General features: G+C 38.7%; 1 protein-coding gene across 1 annotated transcript in view; it reads left to right on the top strand.

Moving 5' to 3' along the window:
• Positions 1 to 16,816, top strand: part of cntn4 (contactin 4) — a 152,640-nt gene that overhangs the window by 5,051 nt on the left and 130,773 nt on the right. Inside the window, exon 2 of the mRNA XM_035153379.2 lies at positions 11,012 to 11,135. Within this exon, the coding sequence (XP_035009270.1) occupies positions 11,081 to 11,135 (55 nt within the window). The 5' untranslated portion in view covers positions 11,012 to 11,080. The remainder of the gene's footprint in view (positions 1 to 11,011; positions 11,136 to 16,816) is intronic.

Raw genomic sequence — 16,816 nt, forward strand, 5'->3', positions numbered from 1 at the left:
CCATCAAAATACCTCAAGACACACACACATATTGTTCGTCCTTGTATTTCCTCTGAAGCCTGAGTCTTTGTGCTTCTACCTTGTCAGCAGCTGAGTTTAAAAAAGCGTTGATGAACTGAAAAGTGGAGCATGAGACGAAACAGTGTGTCTTGATTGCATCAAAAGAACAGGATTAATTTGCGTGAAAGCAGTTAATTAGAATATGAGATGGAAATTAAAGTATGAAAGCAGGGTCACTATTATGTTTTTAGTTAGTTATGATGAATTATTACTTATTATTCCAAAAAAAAGATTTTATGTAAGTGGATTCAAAAGAAACCTGATAACGATTTTAAAAAATCACTTGTAATTTAAAATGGAACTTTGAACAGTGAGATTTTTCACTGGATTACTTGTCAAGATTTATTGCAAAATAATAATTCCATTATCATAAGTCCATGATGAATAGAAGAAATTCACTGGAACCAACTACTTGCCAGGAAATGTTCCAACCACAATTATTCAAAGTTATTTTGTGTATATTATTTTGTAACTTCAGTGGTAAACTGGAGCTTACCACCGATATACCACAGTTAAAAAGTGCAGTCTGCTATTTCTTTTGTTTTGTGCCACAGCACTCTGTTGTGTTTGGAAAGACAAGATATTCATCTTGGTTTAATACAGGCCCACAGAGGTCCACAGTGGCTTCAAACATAAAATATGCTGTTTATTCAGACTAAAACTACAACTTTTCCTTACAAAGTGTACAGTTAAAGAGATTTGTGTAACACTATAACTAAGCTTGGGACTCAGGATGTGAACCTCGGAGTCCATCCAACATCCTGCAGCTTATTCACTCAATATCCACCCTTTTCACCCCCCTCGACTCCTGTGCTTGTGGATGTACGTAATACAGACAGGATTCCCCATCACAACATGATAAGGAAAATCTAATTTGTTGGTATTTTTCACGTGTGTCACACACACACGTGAGCTGCTTGTACAGTACATTATCTGATATTTTGATATTTACACAGTGGCCTTTAAATGAAACAATATTTAGTTAGGGTTACAGAGTGAGGCTCCTTCACCCTCATTCACAAACACCTAAGTGTACTACATGAATGTCTTGTTGTAGATATGCCCATTAGTAGACGGACACGTGTTGCAGCTGAACAGTACATTTCCTAATTGTTAGAGGAAAATATGATGTGACATCTCTGGTCATTATCATTTCTTGCATTTTACTACTGAGTGAAGTCCCTTCTTTAGAAACTGTTTTTTGTTTAGTTTTTATATCCAGAGAAAAATAATTCTTTAATCAATATTTTTACATCTAGCAAAGAGTCCCTGTTAATGTGGAATACGTTTGAACAGAACTGCAGACTATGCAAAGTGCAGGTATTCAAAATCTCATCTGTTCCTCAAATGAAATAATTAGGCATTCCTAAAAGGCACTGTTTGTTTAGTGGAGCATTTCAGATGTCTGTGGTTCAGATAAATGAGATTCTGTAGTCTTTGTATCCGAGCGCAATTAGCCAGTTCATCCATTTAAACCAAGGACAACTAGGAAAAAGAACAAACTGACGCCTATCTGCCTTTGCTGGAATGGCATGAATTAGATGACAAGTTCAGATCCATTCAACCTCAGAATGTTGTTAATGTGTGTCAGACAAGTTGAAAGCCAGGTCCACATATTGTAATAAGGTCAGTCAAGTCCTCTCTCCACGGCCTTAATGTGGTCATTATGTTGTCACTGCGTTTCTATAGTTTGAGCTAGAGACACATCTCTTCTTCCTCAAATGTACCTTTCTGAAAAAGACATTACTTGACCTTAGATCAGTCCATCCATCAATCAAAAATTTCTGATATCTTCTTTAAGGTCTAAGGTCTTTGTTATTGATTTCTCATGGGCCAAACCCCCAAAATTCTTCTTTATTGCACCCATCTGTTTATCTATACCACTTATCCTACGAGGGTTGCAGGGGGTGGCAGGAGACAATCCCTGCTGACAAGAGGGCAAGAGGTGGGGTACTTTCGACATACTAATACAAACAACCATTCACACTGACATTCACACCTACGAGCAATTTCGAGGGAGGAAGCTGGAGTATCCAGGGAAAACCCACGCAGACAAAGGGAGAACATGCAAATCCCACACAGAAAGATCTGGGCCGTCTTCTTTTTTACATTTTTTTTTATTTAATGAATTGGTTGAATACTTAATTTAATCTACTTGTATATAGTCCTAATAAATCAAATGGAACTTGAAATACGGCTTGGAAAGACCACTAAATCTTATGAATAACCAGCATGTTACTGTGTTTTGTCTACAGTGGTCAAATTCGTCTCTTTCCACCTCTCTCTCTCTCTTAAAATACATTCCTCAGCTTGAGCTTTAGTTTAGTTTTTCTGGGCCGGCACTTGAGATGTGTCCGGGCCACAGAGTCTGCGAACGTCATTCTCCAGTGCCAAACTATCCGAATGTGCCACCCACATCATCAGTGAGTTGGATGCACAGCAGAGAGTGGTTTCATAGGGCTGTCACTGCTTGGCTTTAGCAGCACCGCAGCTGTACACAGAGCTCAACATAGCAGCATGGAGTTTAAAATTAAGCCTCAGGCCTATGGCATATGTAAATGATTTCACAACAAAGGTGCTGCTGCCCATGTATGCTAACCCTACTGCAGCTAGACCTGTTACACAGTAACCGTACAGCTGGTGACATGGATGGTGACCGTATGGAAATGACAGTGGAAGGCAATTAAATTCAGTTATTTTTGCTTAATGAGACAGCAGCAAAGGGACAGCTACTCTGCAAAAGTTTAAGTGTGACTACAGCTATTTATAATAAACATCATAAACAGTAACTATACTCTGTGTTGTTATGGAATCACACCTGCAGCCATTCCGTCAACATAATCTTAACATTATTACAAAATGTACTCCTCATTATTCCATTATTCCATAAGTACTCAATAATCATTAATACTTAGTACTCAATAGTTTTTACTACAATATTACACAAGTACTCAGTAGTCACTACTACCAGGGTACCTTGAGCCGTATTACCCTGCCGCATGTAGTCCCTCCTCACTCCTCTGCTGGTCTACACTCATTTTCCAGATCGGGGGGATGGGGCATAAAATAATCATTCATTAATCATGATCGAGCTGAAAGTGTGAAATATTTGTGATATTGATTTAAAGTCATATTGCCCAGCCCTAAGTCATTACGACATTATTACATGAGTACTCAACAGTCACTACTACTTTATTACATGAGTACACAGTAGTTATTATTACATGAGTACCCATAGTCATTACTACATCATTACATGTGTACACTAGTCCGAGATAAATATCCCTAGTAAAGTTTGGGGTTTAACTAATTTGGTGTTACAAGTGTTAGGTTAGGTATTAGGTTAGGATTTATTTCAAGAACTAAAATGTAAAATAACTAGATGTACAAAGACTTTACGTAAATTTGAAGGTTTTGTGGTTTCACCAACTCTATACAGAGAAAAGTTACAGAAGAAGGATTCACATCATCTGTCTGGGTTCTGCTATATAGACCATGGACCTTGTACTGACTGGCACTCAAATCTAAAGATTTTCCTTAGACCAAATACATACTGGACCTTGCACTGTATTCTTTATGAATTATAATTCTGCATCTCTGAATACAGCCCAGTGTATTCAGAGATCTGAGCTCCATCAACTCAAGCATTTCTTATTAAATATGCTCAGTTCTGATGAAGGGTTAGACAGGAGCTGACATGTTGCTCTTCAAAAGATTTCTGTAGCTGAAATGATCAATAGAAAAACAGAATGTGTCATAAATGTGTTAACATTTATTGATCAACATAAAAAATAATCAGTGTTTCATAAGTATAAATCTGCGTTCATTTTGTACCATTCCGAAATAAATTCATTTCAGTTTTATTGCGAGTTAACCAAAAGAAATAAGCTATTTGAGACTGATGTGAATGTGAAATTATTAATCATAATTTTGTACACTAAATAATTAATACAAAATAAATTATTGATACTGAATATATGGCTGATAATGAAAATAACATTCAAGTCCTAAAGATATCTGCTAATACTTTTGTTAATCCAGTCACAATAGCATGGTCTGCTCAAAAACAGCAACATATGTGTAGAAAGATGATCACGTTGAGTTCTGTGTTTTTGATCTTGACTGGCAGAGAACAGCAGTAGGTGTTTGCATGCGCCTTGCCAGGGTTGTCAGGACAGGTCAGACTATTTGCACAGCGTGTGAGCATAAACAAATTTCATTAAAAAGCTTCCCCCCCCTACTTATATTGAGTGCTGGCCAGTTTGACTTGAAATAACAGAGACTCCTGAAATAACTCCAGAGTCACTGCATCCTGTATAGATGTTCGAAACTGAGTGTAAGATGCACCTTTCTTAAACCTGTATTGCTCCCTCCATCTCTGCTCGGCTGGGTTTGGCTCTCTGCCCCAATATCACAGAACACTGGACGATGGATCTCTCAGGCCCCGCGCAGTACATTAACCAAACGTGTTATCTCTTCCCAAGCTAATTTAATTCAAGTTGCGATTCTGCACCTCCTGCACAAATATATCAGTCTCTTCCTGGAACAAGGTTTTGTAATAGAATTTATTCTGGGCTGTTTCTTGCATCACCATATTTTGGGGGGTGGCAAACAGTGCACTGACTCGAAGGGGAATAAAACAGGTGATTTAATGGTCGTGCCACTCTTTCAGCAGTGTCGTGTTTCGAGTAGATCATTGTGTTTTTTCCAAACACATTTATCCTTCTGTTGCACAGACTGTTATTGCAGTTAGTTGACAATGTAGGAAATACTTTTCTGATGCATACACTCGTACACCTGTACCTTACTCTTTTAACACTGTTGCCAGCAAACGTCTGTAATTACCCTCTCACAGTTTGTTATTTTGATGTTTTCCAGTAAAATGTATTTGCTCAGCCTAATATTATTACTATGGTTACCGAGAATATTTTACCATAAACAGTTAAATCTCATAAAAGCCTGTGTATTGTCAGATTTGTAGAAGTCCTCAGAATGCAACAGGCAAACTGACCTTTCGACTACTATTTTACCTCAAGGTCTGATTGTCTACGTGTGGTTATTGTCCTGTTTTTTCACATGAGCAATTTAAGCAAGATGTCGACCTTTCAATTTTCTGGTTATTTATTACTGACTAAATACTTTGGTTATCTCCCGCTCTTGTGCCCCATTGCATCACTAGTCATTTCCCTTAAAGAAATGCAGCTTGGGTATATTGCATACGGTTGAGTAGCAGTGTGAGGTTGTAAATTTGGAAATTAGGGAGGGAAATCAGGGAATATAAGCATTACAAAAAATGAATGATATGCACTAGCAGTATAGTGGCAACGGTATTATTTTATGCACCGGTGGAAATAGTGGCGGCAGTAGTAATAGTAGTAGTGTTTTTATTTCAATGCTACACTGTTAATGGGAGGTTGGGAATACATTCAAGACAATTACTCATTATTTTATTGTATCTCCAACTATTCAGTAAATAGTACTCTTTAAACATTATGCATTCAGTTATTTGTGGGTCGATGTATCACCACAATTTTTGTTAATGTGTCTTTGCAAACGAATAACACCAATGTATCATTTAGAGCAGTGGTCACCAACCTTTTTGAGCCCAAGATCACTTTTTAATTCTAAACGTAAGCCGAGATCTACCACCCTGATATCTTCCAAAAAAAACACTTAGGAAGGTCATATTTATTATTTTTTGCAATTTCTGTTAAAGGCTGAATGTACAAGAAATAAAAATACACAAAGAGAGGCAGCTGTGCAACTTTTTCTATTCAATGCACAATATTCAAATTAATATCAATTCATATTTACAATGCACAATATGTAGCTTCTCAGTTCCACATCATGTTCTGCAGAGGAGCTGCTACTGCAGCACAATGTTTTTACATATAGGCTTTGATTTTCATATAGCCACAAATATGATTAATGCCTTGTATATGAAAGAAGTCCCTTGTACTCAAATAAATACCAGTACTACACAGTATGAAGCCGTGCATCTTCCGCTCCTGCAAATATTTCACAATTAAAAAAAACTTTTTTATTGTGAGATCAACAGAAACGCTGGAGTGCTTTTATTTTGAAAAGGCATACAGAAAGTGTTGCAACCATTTGTTTGTGACATAAATTCATCAGATAAGCATTAAAAAATGTTCTCTGTTTATTCTGCTGTGAACCACAATGTTTATCTGTTTATGACACAAATGTAATTACAACACTTTCTGAACCCGTTTCAAAGTAAAAGCACTCTAGCGTTTCACATTCTGAATCCACTCATTTGTTCCAACGGGGCTTTGATTGTTATCGACAGACCGAAAGATGCGCGTCTTCATACCGTAGAGTCCTGACATTTACTTTAGTGAATTTACTTCAGTTTTAGTTGATGCATAATCCAGTCTATATTATTCCTGATATATGCATTTGAAATTTTGAAATGTGATGGATTCAGCAATATGGCCGATCACTGTGTTGATTATTGACAGTGAAGACTGGGAGATCGACCGGTAGATCGCGATCGACGGGTTGGCGACCACTGATTTAGAGAGTCATCGTCATAAACCTGGCCAGAATATTTTGTTAACAAGGAACCGCTGGATATGGTCTGTGTAGCGAGAACATTTATCAACATCCATTTTCCTGGCATTTAGTAACTAAATAGATTACAGCAGCAATAGGCAAGAGCAAGTTTGTGAGTTGCTCACTAGTGTGTTATCTTTAGCTGCAGGGGTACTTTATCAAGTCGAGCTGAAAGGAGTGGAGGGACCAAAGCAAAACTCTTGATACTGTCGGGAAAAACAGACCTTAGGAATGTGAAGAAAAATAGTCACAAAGAATAACTACAGTTCTATGAGTAAGATCTGATGAGGCACCACCAGGGCACACACAATTATAGATTCATATTTGTAGGGCCAAATCAGATGGACTCAAGATCTATACATTATTGGGGAACTACAGTTATATAGTAGCTCTCCTTGAACTCGCCAAACTCAGAACAAGGGAACAACTGGTGTAGAGTTAGGAGGGGTGGGTTCCAGGGGTGGCACTATCCCCCAAAGATTCCTCACACCAAAAGAATATCATATTACATAAGAGTCTCTGTCCCGCGGTGAGGTCTGGGTTTTGAGATTAACTCTATGTCCAGAAATAAACAAGAATTCTGGTATAAGTAACATAACTTACAAACTGCAGAGTCCATTGGGGGACATAATTTGCCAATTGGTCAGCTAAGTTCCAAATCGTCAATCGATCATAGACCCATATAAAATGATTCCTCTGAGCTCTTTATAGCATGTGTTTAGTTAAGGTTTTGTTAAGTAGCATCTAAAAGGACTTAAAGAAAACATGTTGTATGTAGGAGACATTTAGGGAAATGTTTACGTTGTCAATGTTCTGTCTTCTCCAGTATCTGGCTCTGAAGCTAAATGTTAACCAGTTAGTTGCCACCTTTGTCTGGCAGCTGTTTGTTGATCATCAGGTAGTGTTAAGTGAGCTAAAATCCTCTTTCTGCTGAAAACAGTGAGCTTGAAGACAGTTTAACTTGTCATATAATTAATTAGGAAATAGGATCTATAGACACTTGAACTTACTTAGATAGTGACGATAATGCAATCATATTAGCCTTTTTCAGTTTTAGTTGATGCATAATCCAGTCTATATTATTCCTGATATATGCATTTGAAATTTTGAAATGTGATGGATTCAGCAATATGGCCGATCACTGTGTTGATTATTGCCCCTGTTTTTAAAAGTAGCATTATTACAGCAAATGCTGTCTTGTGCCTGTTCATCATAAAAGTTTTGTTCAAATTCATCTATCAAATTAAGACTGGTGTAACATTTTAAAAGGAAACAAAACCGACACAGTGTCTACAGCTTTTCACCAGAAACACTTTAAAAAGGATAAAACGTCTCTCTAAGAGTTAGGCAGAGTCGTGCACCATAGATTTCTCCAAGACAAGATTCTGACAACCTTCTATATGATGTATGAAGATAAAAGGGCTCTTTTCTGTAGTTGGAGACAGGAAACTGAGCTGGAAGGTTGAGAATGTGAGATTAATGAGAACGTGGCCTATTCAAACATTTTCCTGTGCCTTTTTATGTTTTGCAGGGGTTTTGTCTCACTCTTGCTCTCTGTGTTGGGAAACTTTGTGCTGTCTGTACCGAATCACAGCAGGGTGGAATTACAGAGTTTTTCCTGTGCTTCTTTGTAATGGCAACATTACACAAATAGTTGTAATTTTGTAGAGGCTTTTGTTAAACAATGCCTCTATTCTAAATATATTTTTACCCAGGAGAGGTTAGATTGATAGTGCTTGTTACCTGCAGGAGCTTCGCAAGGGACAGAGAGTACTTGTAACTGGTTGTTTTGCTTTTATTCTTAGGATAAGACAGGATGTTTATTGATCCCAGAGGGGAAACCGGTTTGCCACCATAGACAGACATAATACGCTGATAGAGACATATACACCCCACCAATGACACCAGGCAGTGGGGTTGGACCATGTTCAAATTTTCTAACTGGCCACCATCAGTCCAGCAACCGAGCAGCCAATCTTTGATAAGCAATGAGTTGTAAAGGCTGAACAGCTGTCCGACACCATTTGAAAAAGAGTCACATGGCGTCAGATGAAGGACGACTCTGCTTGCAGCTTCCAAATGAATAAACAGGTGGAGATAAGACATGCTATTAAATGATCAGGGTGCACAACAGCAAATACAGCTTTTGGTCTAGTTTTAAAGTATGATTAATGAATTGACGTTGCTTTTAAGCTCCAATCGATTGGAAAGCAGCCACTAAAGACATCATTTAGTCACTGTCCTGTTTTGAGACAGGACAGGATAAACATATTAATGGACAAGCATTTACCATCTGAGTCTTCTGCCAGCCATATTATAGCCATTCTGCACTACACAGTCACCACATATTCAGTGATAAACATCAAATTGGAGCACATTGCATCCTGCGGCACACCCTGAGTTCATCTGTCTTCATTGACATCACATATGCAACAAAACAGCCGTATGAAACCAAGCTTCTATGAACTAAACCTGCTCACGGTCTATAAATCTGGTCACAGTGAAGGTTGTGTTCCACGCAGACATCATACGCATTACAATGGAAAAAATCAGCTAATGTCGTAGGTCGCGTTTAGGCGGACTTAAGTCCTACGAGAAAGCAACTTCCTGTTCATTTGAATGGATCCAGTCTGGGTGTGTGTCTGCGCAGGAACACAAAACGAGGATTTTATCTTTGATTAGATTTCCTTGTTACATTAACTAAGTATCTACTGTTTACCTCGTGACTGTATAGTTTTTCCTTGTACACAGTGTAGACAATGCTACTCATAATATGTTCGTCATTGTACTCAGACCTTTTATTATTCCCCTCAAACATATATGTTTATAAAATCAAATCGATATCGGCTAATGGCTGGATAGTCGACAAAATCTTTGCTGCAATGCAAAACCATACATTTTGATCAAAAGCCTTTACTCAGAGATAAAACAAGTTTCAGAATATTGAGTTTTAGTTGTGTAGACCACTTAACACACTGATTCCATGCCAACTTTACAGTGTATTCAACACACAAATACAGAAGTGAGTTATTGAATAAATAAAGAGTGAAATTTCTTGAAATTAATCATTTAATTAATAAAATCAAAAGTATTATTCCATCAATATACCAATTTTAATTTGATTACAACTTTTCTTGTTGTAAAATGTGTCCAAGTACATGTATAATACCATTCATTCATTCACATACCAAACCTAACTTGATGTTCACCTTAAATGCTATGCCCATAAGAGATGTAGTCAATTGGCCAAAACTCCCAAAATAAGGAAGGCAAAAGTAAACAAAGCCAGCAGACGGCTTAAATGATCAACAGTTACGTGATAAGAACTCTGCAAAACCCAATTTGTACGTTTTTGTGTAACTTAATCTGTTTTTAAAGCAGGCCGCTGACAAGGGAGATGAGTCTCTGTAAATCCTCTTTTGTACCCAGTACAGCATGCACTGAATCAAGATAATGAATGTGTCAAAAGCTGTCATGTATCAGTGAATACTGTGTCCCTAACAAAAACAATGTAATGATGTTTGGCTCTTCCTCTCTGACAAAAAACAAAGCAGACTTTTACTCAGTGTCGTACATACCTTCAGTTTCCTTCCTGTTGCAGAGGTTTAAGACGCTGAGAAGTCCTGCCTCCCTGACACTCAACAAACTCCGGAGTTTTAAATCTCACTGCGGGGAGATAATGCCTGTGAGGGAGAGCCCCACGACTGTTGTGATCTCCTCTAGATGTTACAGGGGTTTTTCATCTTTTGCCTCTGCACTTTCATGAGCATTAAAGCTATGAGGCTTCATGTCGGAACAATGCTATGAGATCTTACAGGAATGACTTTGCTTTCATATCGACTGTCCCTGGAGCTGCTGTAGATGTGGAAATGAATGTATATGAGATAGTTTGCGTTCATGTGCCAAACACTGAAGTCTTCTGGTTTTTGAAAGTTATGGTAGGTTTTCTGTAAAACCCTGTAATTGGGGGGTGAAGTCACAGCCTTATTACAGCAATATATTGAATTCATTTTGTGGGAAATGCTGAAACCTTATGTGAATCTAGTTCCTTTCTTACCCTAATTGATGTCTCACTAAATATGGATGTGATGGTGAATAGATTCACAGGTGTGGCTATTGTTGTGTGCTTGCGCCTTAAAGATTTTGACTCGGACAGGGATAATATGTCACAAGCGAAGTCACACTTATCAAGCTTAACAACTTAACACAACAAGCGTACAGCTACTATGATTTCTACCATAAATAATTACTACACGTTTCTGCTCTCTGTTCCACACCTTGTAAGGAGAGCATGTTGAGAAGGTAAAAGAAAAGATGTGCTGCTAATTGGAACCTTACCACCGCACTAATCTCACCTTCTTTTCTCTTTCTACAGACAGGTCCAAATCGGATTCCATACGTTTATGATTGAATGTGAGACTACTTTGACCCTACAAAATTGAAGATGATGTTGCTATGGAAACTGCTGGTGCTGCAGTCACTTATGGGGTGCCTTGCAGGTAAAGTATCTTATTAAGAACTTTTGATGCATGCCAAAGCTGCCTTTGTGAAGTCTGAGTCCTTATTCATATGTATTTGGGGCAGGTGACAGAATGAAAGCCGTAGTTTGGAAAGGAGCAATCTCAAGAAGATTAGTCATGAGAAAACATATTTTCCCCCCATTGATATGAAATAATAAGAATCTAGAATCCATTCAACAAGGAAATTATTGTTAAAGTAAACCATTGTCTGCTAAAGACTTTCAATCGCAGGCAATATTGCATTTCGGCTTTACCCTAGTGTTGTATCTGGCTCTTAGAAAAGGTTATCAATATCAATGTGAATGTGAAGGGGAGTGCATTATGTCAAGAAAATATTCAGTTCCACTTAGTTGCACAGATCACAAATAAGATTTTATCAGAAAACTTCCCTTAATCTAATATATTTGAATAATTATTTGAATGAAAAACGAATTAATGTTCACACATTAAAGGTAGGGGCAGATCCAGGGGTGGGGTCAGGGGGCCAGTGGCCCCTTCCCTGCATCTGCAAAAATATGTTAAGAATTTATATTTTCCAAGCTTCCTTTAAAGTACACAATGTGCATGAAGAAGGAACAATTTATTCAATGATGTGTGGCTTTGCCCAAAGCTATAGAGTTAACGATAAACAAGGAATTACTTAAATGTGCATCTTACTGATTTAGGAATTGTGCACGGATGTTGGACATATAATTGGCCCCTCTGTGCAAACTGTGGCCCCTTTATGGCCCCGATTTAGAAAAAAAACGGGATCCCCACTTATCAAAGTTGTACTGTGCAGCTTTGACCACCAGTAGTGCTGTGGAGCAATGTTTATATGAGTGTCTACTCTGAATATGAACATCACTCAGTTTCATATCACTCCTTTAAATGAATAGTACAAATTCAGCAGAGATGTTGTTTTTTGACTTTTCATGTGCTGTTTGTGGTTTTGATGACTTTTGATTACCAGACCCACCACCATCGGCACACAGCAGTCATGTGATTGGTTAAAGTGTGTTTGGCTCACAGGTGTTAGGGGAGTGGTTGTAAACAGGAGTGAGCACTGCAGTAGACATCCGCTGCTGCTGCTGCTGCTGCTGCTGCTGCTGCTGCTGCTGGAGGCTGCTCACAGATGTAACAAAATATTTGGTTCACTGGCTCGGATAGATGCTGGCCTGTTTGCCAAAAGAGAAATCGAATTATTGTACAGAGTGAAGTTGGATTTTCAGAGCTGCACATGAAAATATTTGTTCCTATTCCATGGGCAACAAAATGAATCCAGTCTGAGATTTGTTTCAGGCTCCTTTATGATCTGATTCAAATTTATCTCATGCCAAGCAGTGCAGTGTTACCTGCATTCATGAAGTCTCTTAGAAGTATTTAAGGTACAGTAAATAGAGAATTTAATACAAATGACGAGTGAGGCTACATCCACACAACTACTGAAACTAAAACGATCTCTGTTCACATAAAAGTGTTTTGGCTCTGCATCAGATATTTTATACTTTTAATACAGTCCATACTACCATGCTGGTAAACACTTATCACTGATGTACACTGGGCATGAGGAAGGCATGCACGTCCAACTGGACACAGGAGTTCTTGCAGATTGCTTTCATAATATATCACTTCCTACACATGTAAGCAGTTTTATTATTGTAAAATACTGAATTTAGAAACAGCTTTGAGCAACGACAACAGGGTCAGCAACGTTTATAACTGATGATCAATGTTGTGTTCTACCCTGGTAGCTTAGGCTAATGCTGGTTGTTTTCATCCGGAGAGGGGGTCATTTAATAGTGGCCTCACTAATCAGGGAGGGCGACTCTGTGACGGAAAAGACCCAATGAAGAAGCGGCAGTAAGTGTCTATGTCATCGCTGCCAGACATCTCTGTTTCAGCCCGTCCAGACTAAAATGCAGCCCCAGAGTTTTCAAACTAATAAGGTGTCAGTAGTGTTTCCAAACTTCTCTGTTTTAGCAGAGTAGTGTGAACACCAGGCATATCCATCACAGGGTTTATGCGTTTTCAAATGAAAAAGTGGTAGTGAGTGAGTGAGTGAGCGAATGAATGAATTAATCAAAAATAAAGAAATACTGGAAAGTACGTTTATTAAGGTTAAATTCTCAGAAATCCTCTGTGGGTTCTTTCAAATGTCCATCATTCATTTACTGCGCAGTAAAGTTGAATTATAGCTTCATTATGCCGTGGTGCCCATTCCAGCCAGAGGCTCTGTAGCATTGATCACATTTTGATGGAGGACTTTAATTTGTCTCCTTTACAAATAGGAGGGGTCACCACAGAGCATCAGCTGCATCACTCAGAGTGTTTAATCAACAGGTATTAGGTGTCTCAAGATGAAGAAAGGACTTTATTGAGGTCTGCGTCCTGGTGAGCCCCCCCGTCTCATTACTCAGCACATTAGGCCTGATGTGAACCCCCTGCCCTCTTCTGCACGTTAAATTATCACATTTGTTCAAGTGATCTATCAACTACTCTGTTTTGAAGTAGTATAGTTCAATATATATGTGTGTGTGTGTGTACGTATACATACAGTATGGCTGCTCATCTTAAGGTGGGTCCATCACGATCTCACAGGCGACAGCTGGTGATAATTGACCAGCACAGTTTGAGGTATAGCTGAGCCCTCATGGAGCTAATGCATCATGGAGGTCATTTCAGTGATAGAGAAAAGCATTAAGGGTGAACATATGGAAGAAAACCTTTTTGGATTACACTCACAGTAAGAGAGCATATACTTCCAATGGCATTTGACGATTACCAGTAAATGCTTTGTCCTTTCAGTAATCATTTCATATAGTATATGTATTTATATATGATGTAATATATATGGTTTAGAGCAGGAACGAACAGTGCATCCCTGTCTAACTGTTCCAGTCCATTCCTTCTGACTGAGACACGTCTTCGAGCACCTTTCACCGTGAGAACACGAACCGAGTTCCTGATCATGTTGTGTGTCTGAAGATGCAGTTATTAAGTAATTTAGTTGCACAAAAATGTGTCTCTTTCACCTTCAATCACCTGAAGATTATAAATCTCTGGATAAATTCAACGTTTTTTAACAGCTGGTCCCATTGTTAGTGGAATTATTTTTACCTGCGATATTTGTGCTTTGAAGTCATGCTCAGGCTATAGCCTTCTCTAACTCTGTGCAGAGACCCTATTAACCCTACTTTAAAATAAAAAAATAGGCGTAAGCATCAACTACAGTACTTGGTGTAATTGAAAGCTTCTATGATTTAAAAAAAGTACTCTGTAAATAAATAAAAAAAACAGCTTGAACATTGACCACCATCAATGTAATTTGATGTGGACCCTATTTCTGAAATTAATTTGAACTTTTTTAGCTGTAATCTCTGCTGTATAAAAAAAGGCAAACAGCTGTTTAAACAGCTGTTTGCCTTTTCTCACTCTTGGACTCTTTCTTAATCCACATTGGTGTGGGGCTCATGGGAAATGTTGTTCATTAAAGGCCTTTAAAACCATTCATTACCAAGGCATATGGACTGCACCACTCAACACACTGTTGATTTGACGTGTGCCAACTTCTCAGAAAAGGCTTTCTTTGGCACATCAGCTACCATATTTGCACAAACATCGGCTGATGCAAGGTGATGCCTCGGATTCTGTCTCTATCTTGAGCTAGAACTCCTCCCATTTGGAGCAATTTAAGTTTAATTCAGATCTCTACAATGATTTGATAGTGAATATTTGTCTCCTAACCATCAGACAGCTTTGATGTAAGAGGGAGAGCACTGTATGCACATTTACATCATTGAAAAATCAGGGTTAATGAGGACAGAGTTTCTACATTTTTAAAGTGCAGAGTGAGAGCAGCGTGTGCAGACAGTCCCGCTGAGAACACCCATGAACCGCAGCTGTGAAATGGCTCGCCCTTCGTCTAAAATGGGTTTATCCTCCTTGCGAAATTCACCAGAATTGAACATTTGCTATAAACAATCTTTCAGGGAAGGATTTACAGTTCTTATGTGATTTAAGCTGAGCTGGAAATTAACATCTTGGAGCAATTTGTAAAGCTTTATTTTGTTACTAGTTATTGGTATTGGTAACCCTCCCGTTACTCAGTTTGAGCCCAAACTCACTTTACAAAGGACGGTATGGCCTTGATATGGATTGGAGAGGTTGCTGAAAAAGTGACTAGTGAAAACAATACGCAGTCTGGCATGGCGTCATGCTGCAGGGTGGATGAATGGATTCACAAGTGGAGGGAACCTCATGTAGGCTTGGGGTAAAGGAATTGTACAGATGTTTATTGCAGCTTTAGTTACATTGCTCAGCCGGGGGAGTTATAAGTTGATTTGCTTTTCATGCCGAAATGAATAAAAAGCGTGATAATAACACATGTGCCGGTTGAAACTAAAAATCCAATTACGTTTTTAAATTAGTCACCTGCCTGTTCACTCCCCGACTGTACGGCAACAACAGGCAACAGTATGACGACAGGGCTCTGTTCCATTTCTGTAGCGTGGCATACACATTACCTTGGAGAAATTAGAGGAAGACCCCAGCATTTGTTAATCTTGTCGTTATTCACACATTTTACCATTGTTAATATTGGTCATGATAACTTTCCTCATTACCTCTGTTATAGATATTTGAGAAAAAGCTGATTTGTGGTAGAGTGATGAAGAAGCACAAACCTCTAACACACAAAAACCTAAAAGACAAACTGCAGCTTTCTGTAAAATATGTGGAGAAGGATTTTTCAAAAGGGTCTGAGTTCCAGGGTAGTAGAGAGTAGAAAGCACCAAAAGACTGAAATATGTGCCTGTAGTCTGGAGATCGGTTGTTGGAACTATGCTGAGCAGTTCACCCCGGTGACTGCAGGCGTTTCTAGGGAATCATTTGTTTGCGCTGGGACTCGGTGTCAAGTGTTGGAGATGAGTTCTGTTCAATTTGATTTGATTCTTTCTGCTTTTCGTCATGTTTTTCTTATTTTTCTTTGAAAGCTGTAACAGGTTTGAATGTTTCTTCCACAGAAATGCTGAACATCATGATCAATCTTCACAGTTAGAATAACCATGTTGACAACGCATCTTCCATTCGTGACTACAAGTGTAATTTAAGATAGTTTTATACATTGTTAACAAATCCCATGAAACAAGTGATGACTTTATCCTAGTAACAGTTATTATGCCTGTGTAGGCAAAGCCTGATGTACAGTCTGTTTACTCTGTGCTTTCCTATGGTCATTTTCTCCCCACCTGTCAGTCTGTAAACCTTTTTGGGTTTATTTAAGTATCTTCCCTGCACCGTCCTGTCTTCCTGTTTGTCTGCACATGGGTCCTGAAATCCTGTTACACTCGTGTGTATTCATGGTGAATGGAAGAGGCCTAAGAGCAGTGAAGCAGCTCTGAGGATGGCACCCAAGGAAATATCTATAAATCTGTGGCTTAAGAGTGCATTGTCTGAATGGCTTCAGGACTTTGCTAACCCCCCTGATCTCAGCCAGTCTCTCAGTGGGCTAGCCTCCAGTCTTCCTCCCAGTTGGACTAGCCTTTGGCCTGCGCGCCCTCAGCCTGCCTGCCCGTGTGTCCTTGTTTGCGTGCTCCCTGCCTGGGCAGTAACAGAAACTTGATACTTGTCACGACTTTTTCATAAATTGACGGATTTCAAGACACAGATCATTATTTAGA

This window comes from Hippoglossus stenolepis, chromosome 3 (genome assembly GCF_022539355.2).
Source record: "Hippoglossus stenolepis isolate QCI-W04-F060 chromosome 3, HSTE1.2, whole genome shotgun sequence".
NCBI classification, from domain to species: domain Eukaryota; kingdom Metazoa; phylum Chordata; class Actinopteri; order Pleuronectiformes; family Pleuronectidae; genus Hippoglossus; species Hippoglossus stenolepis.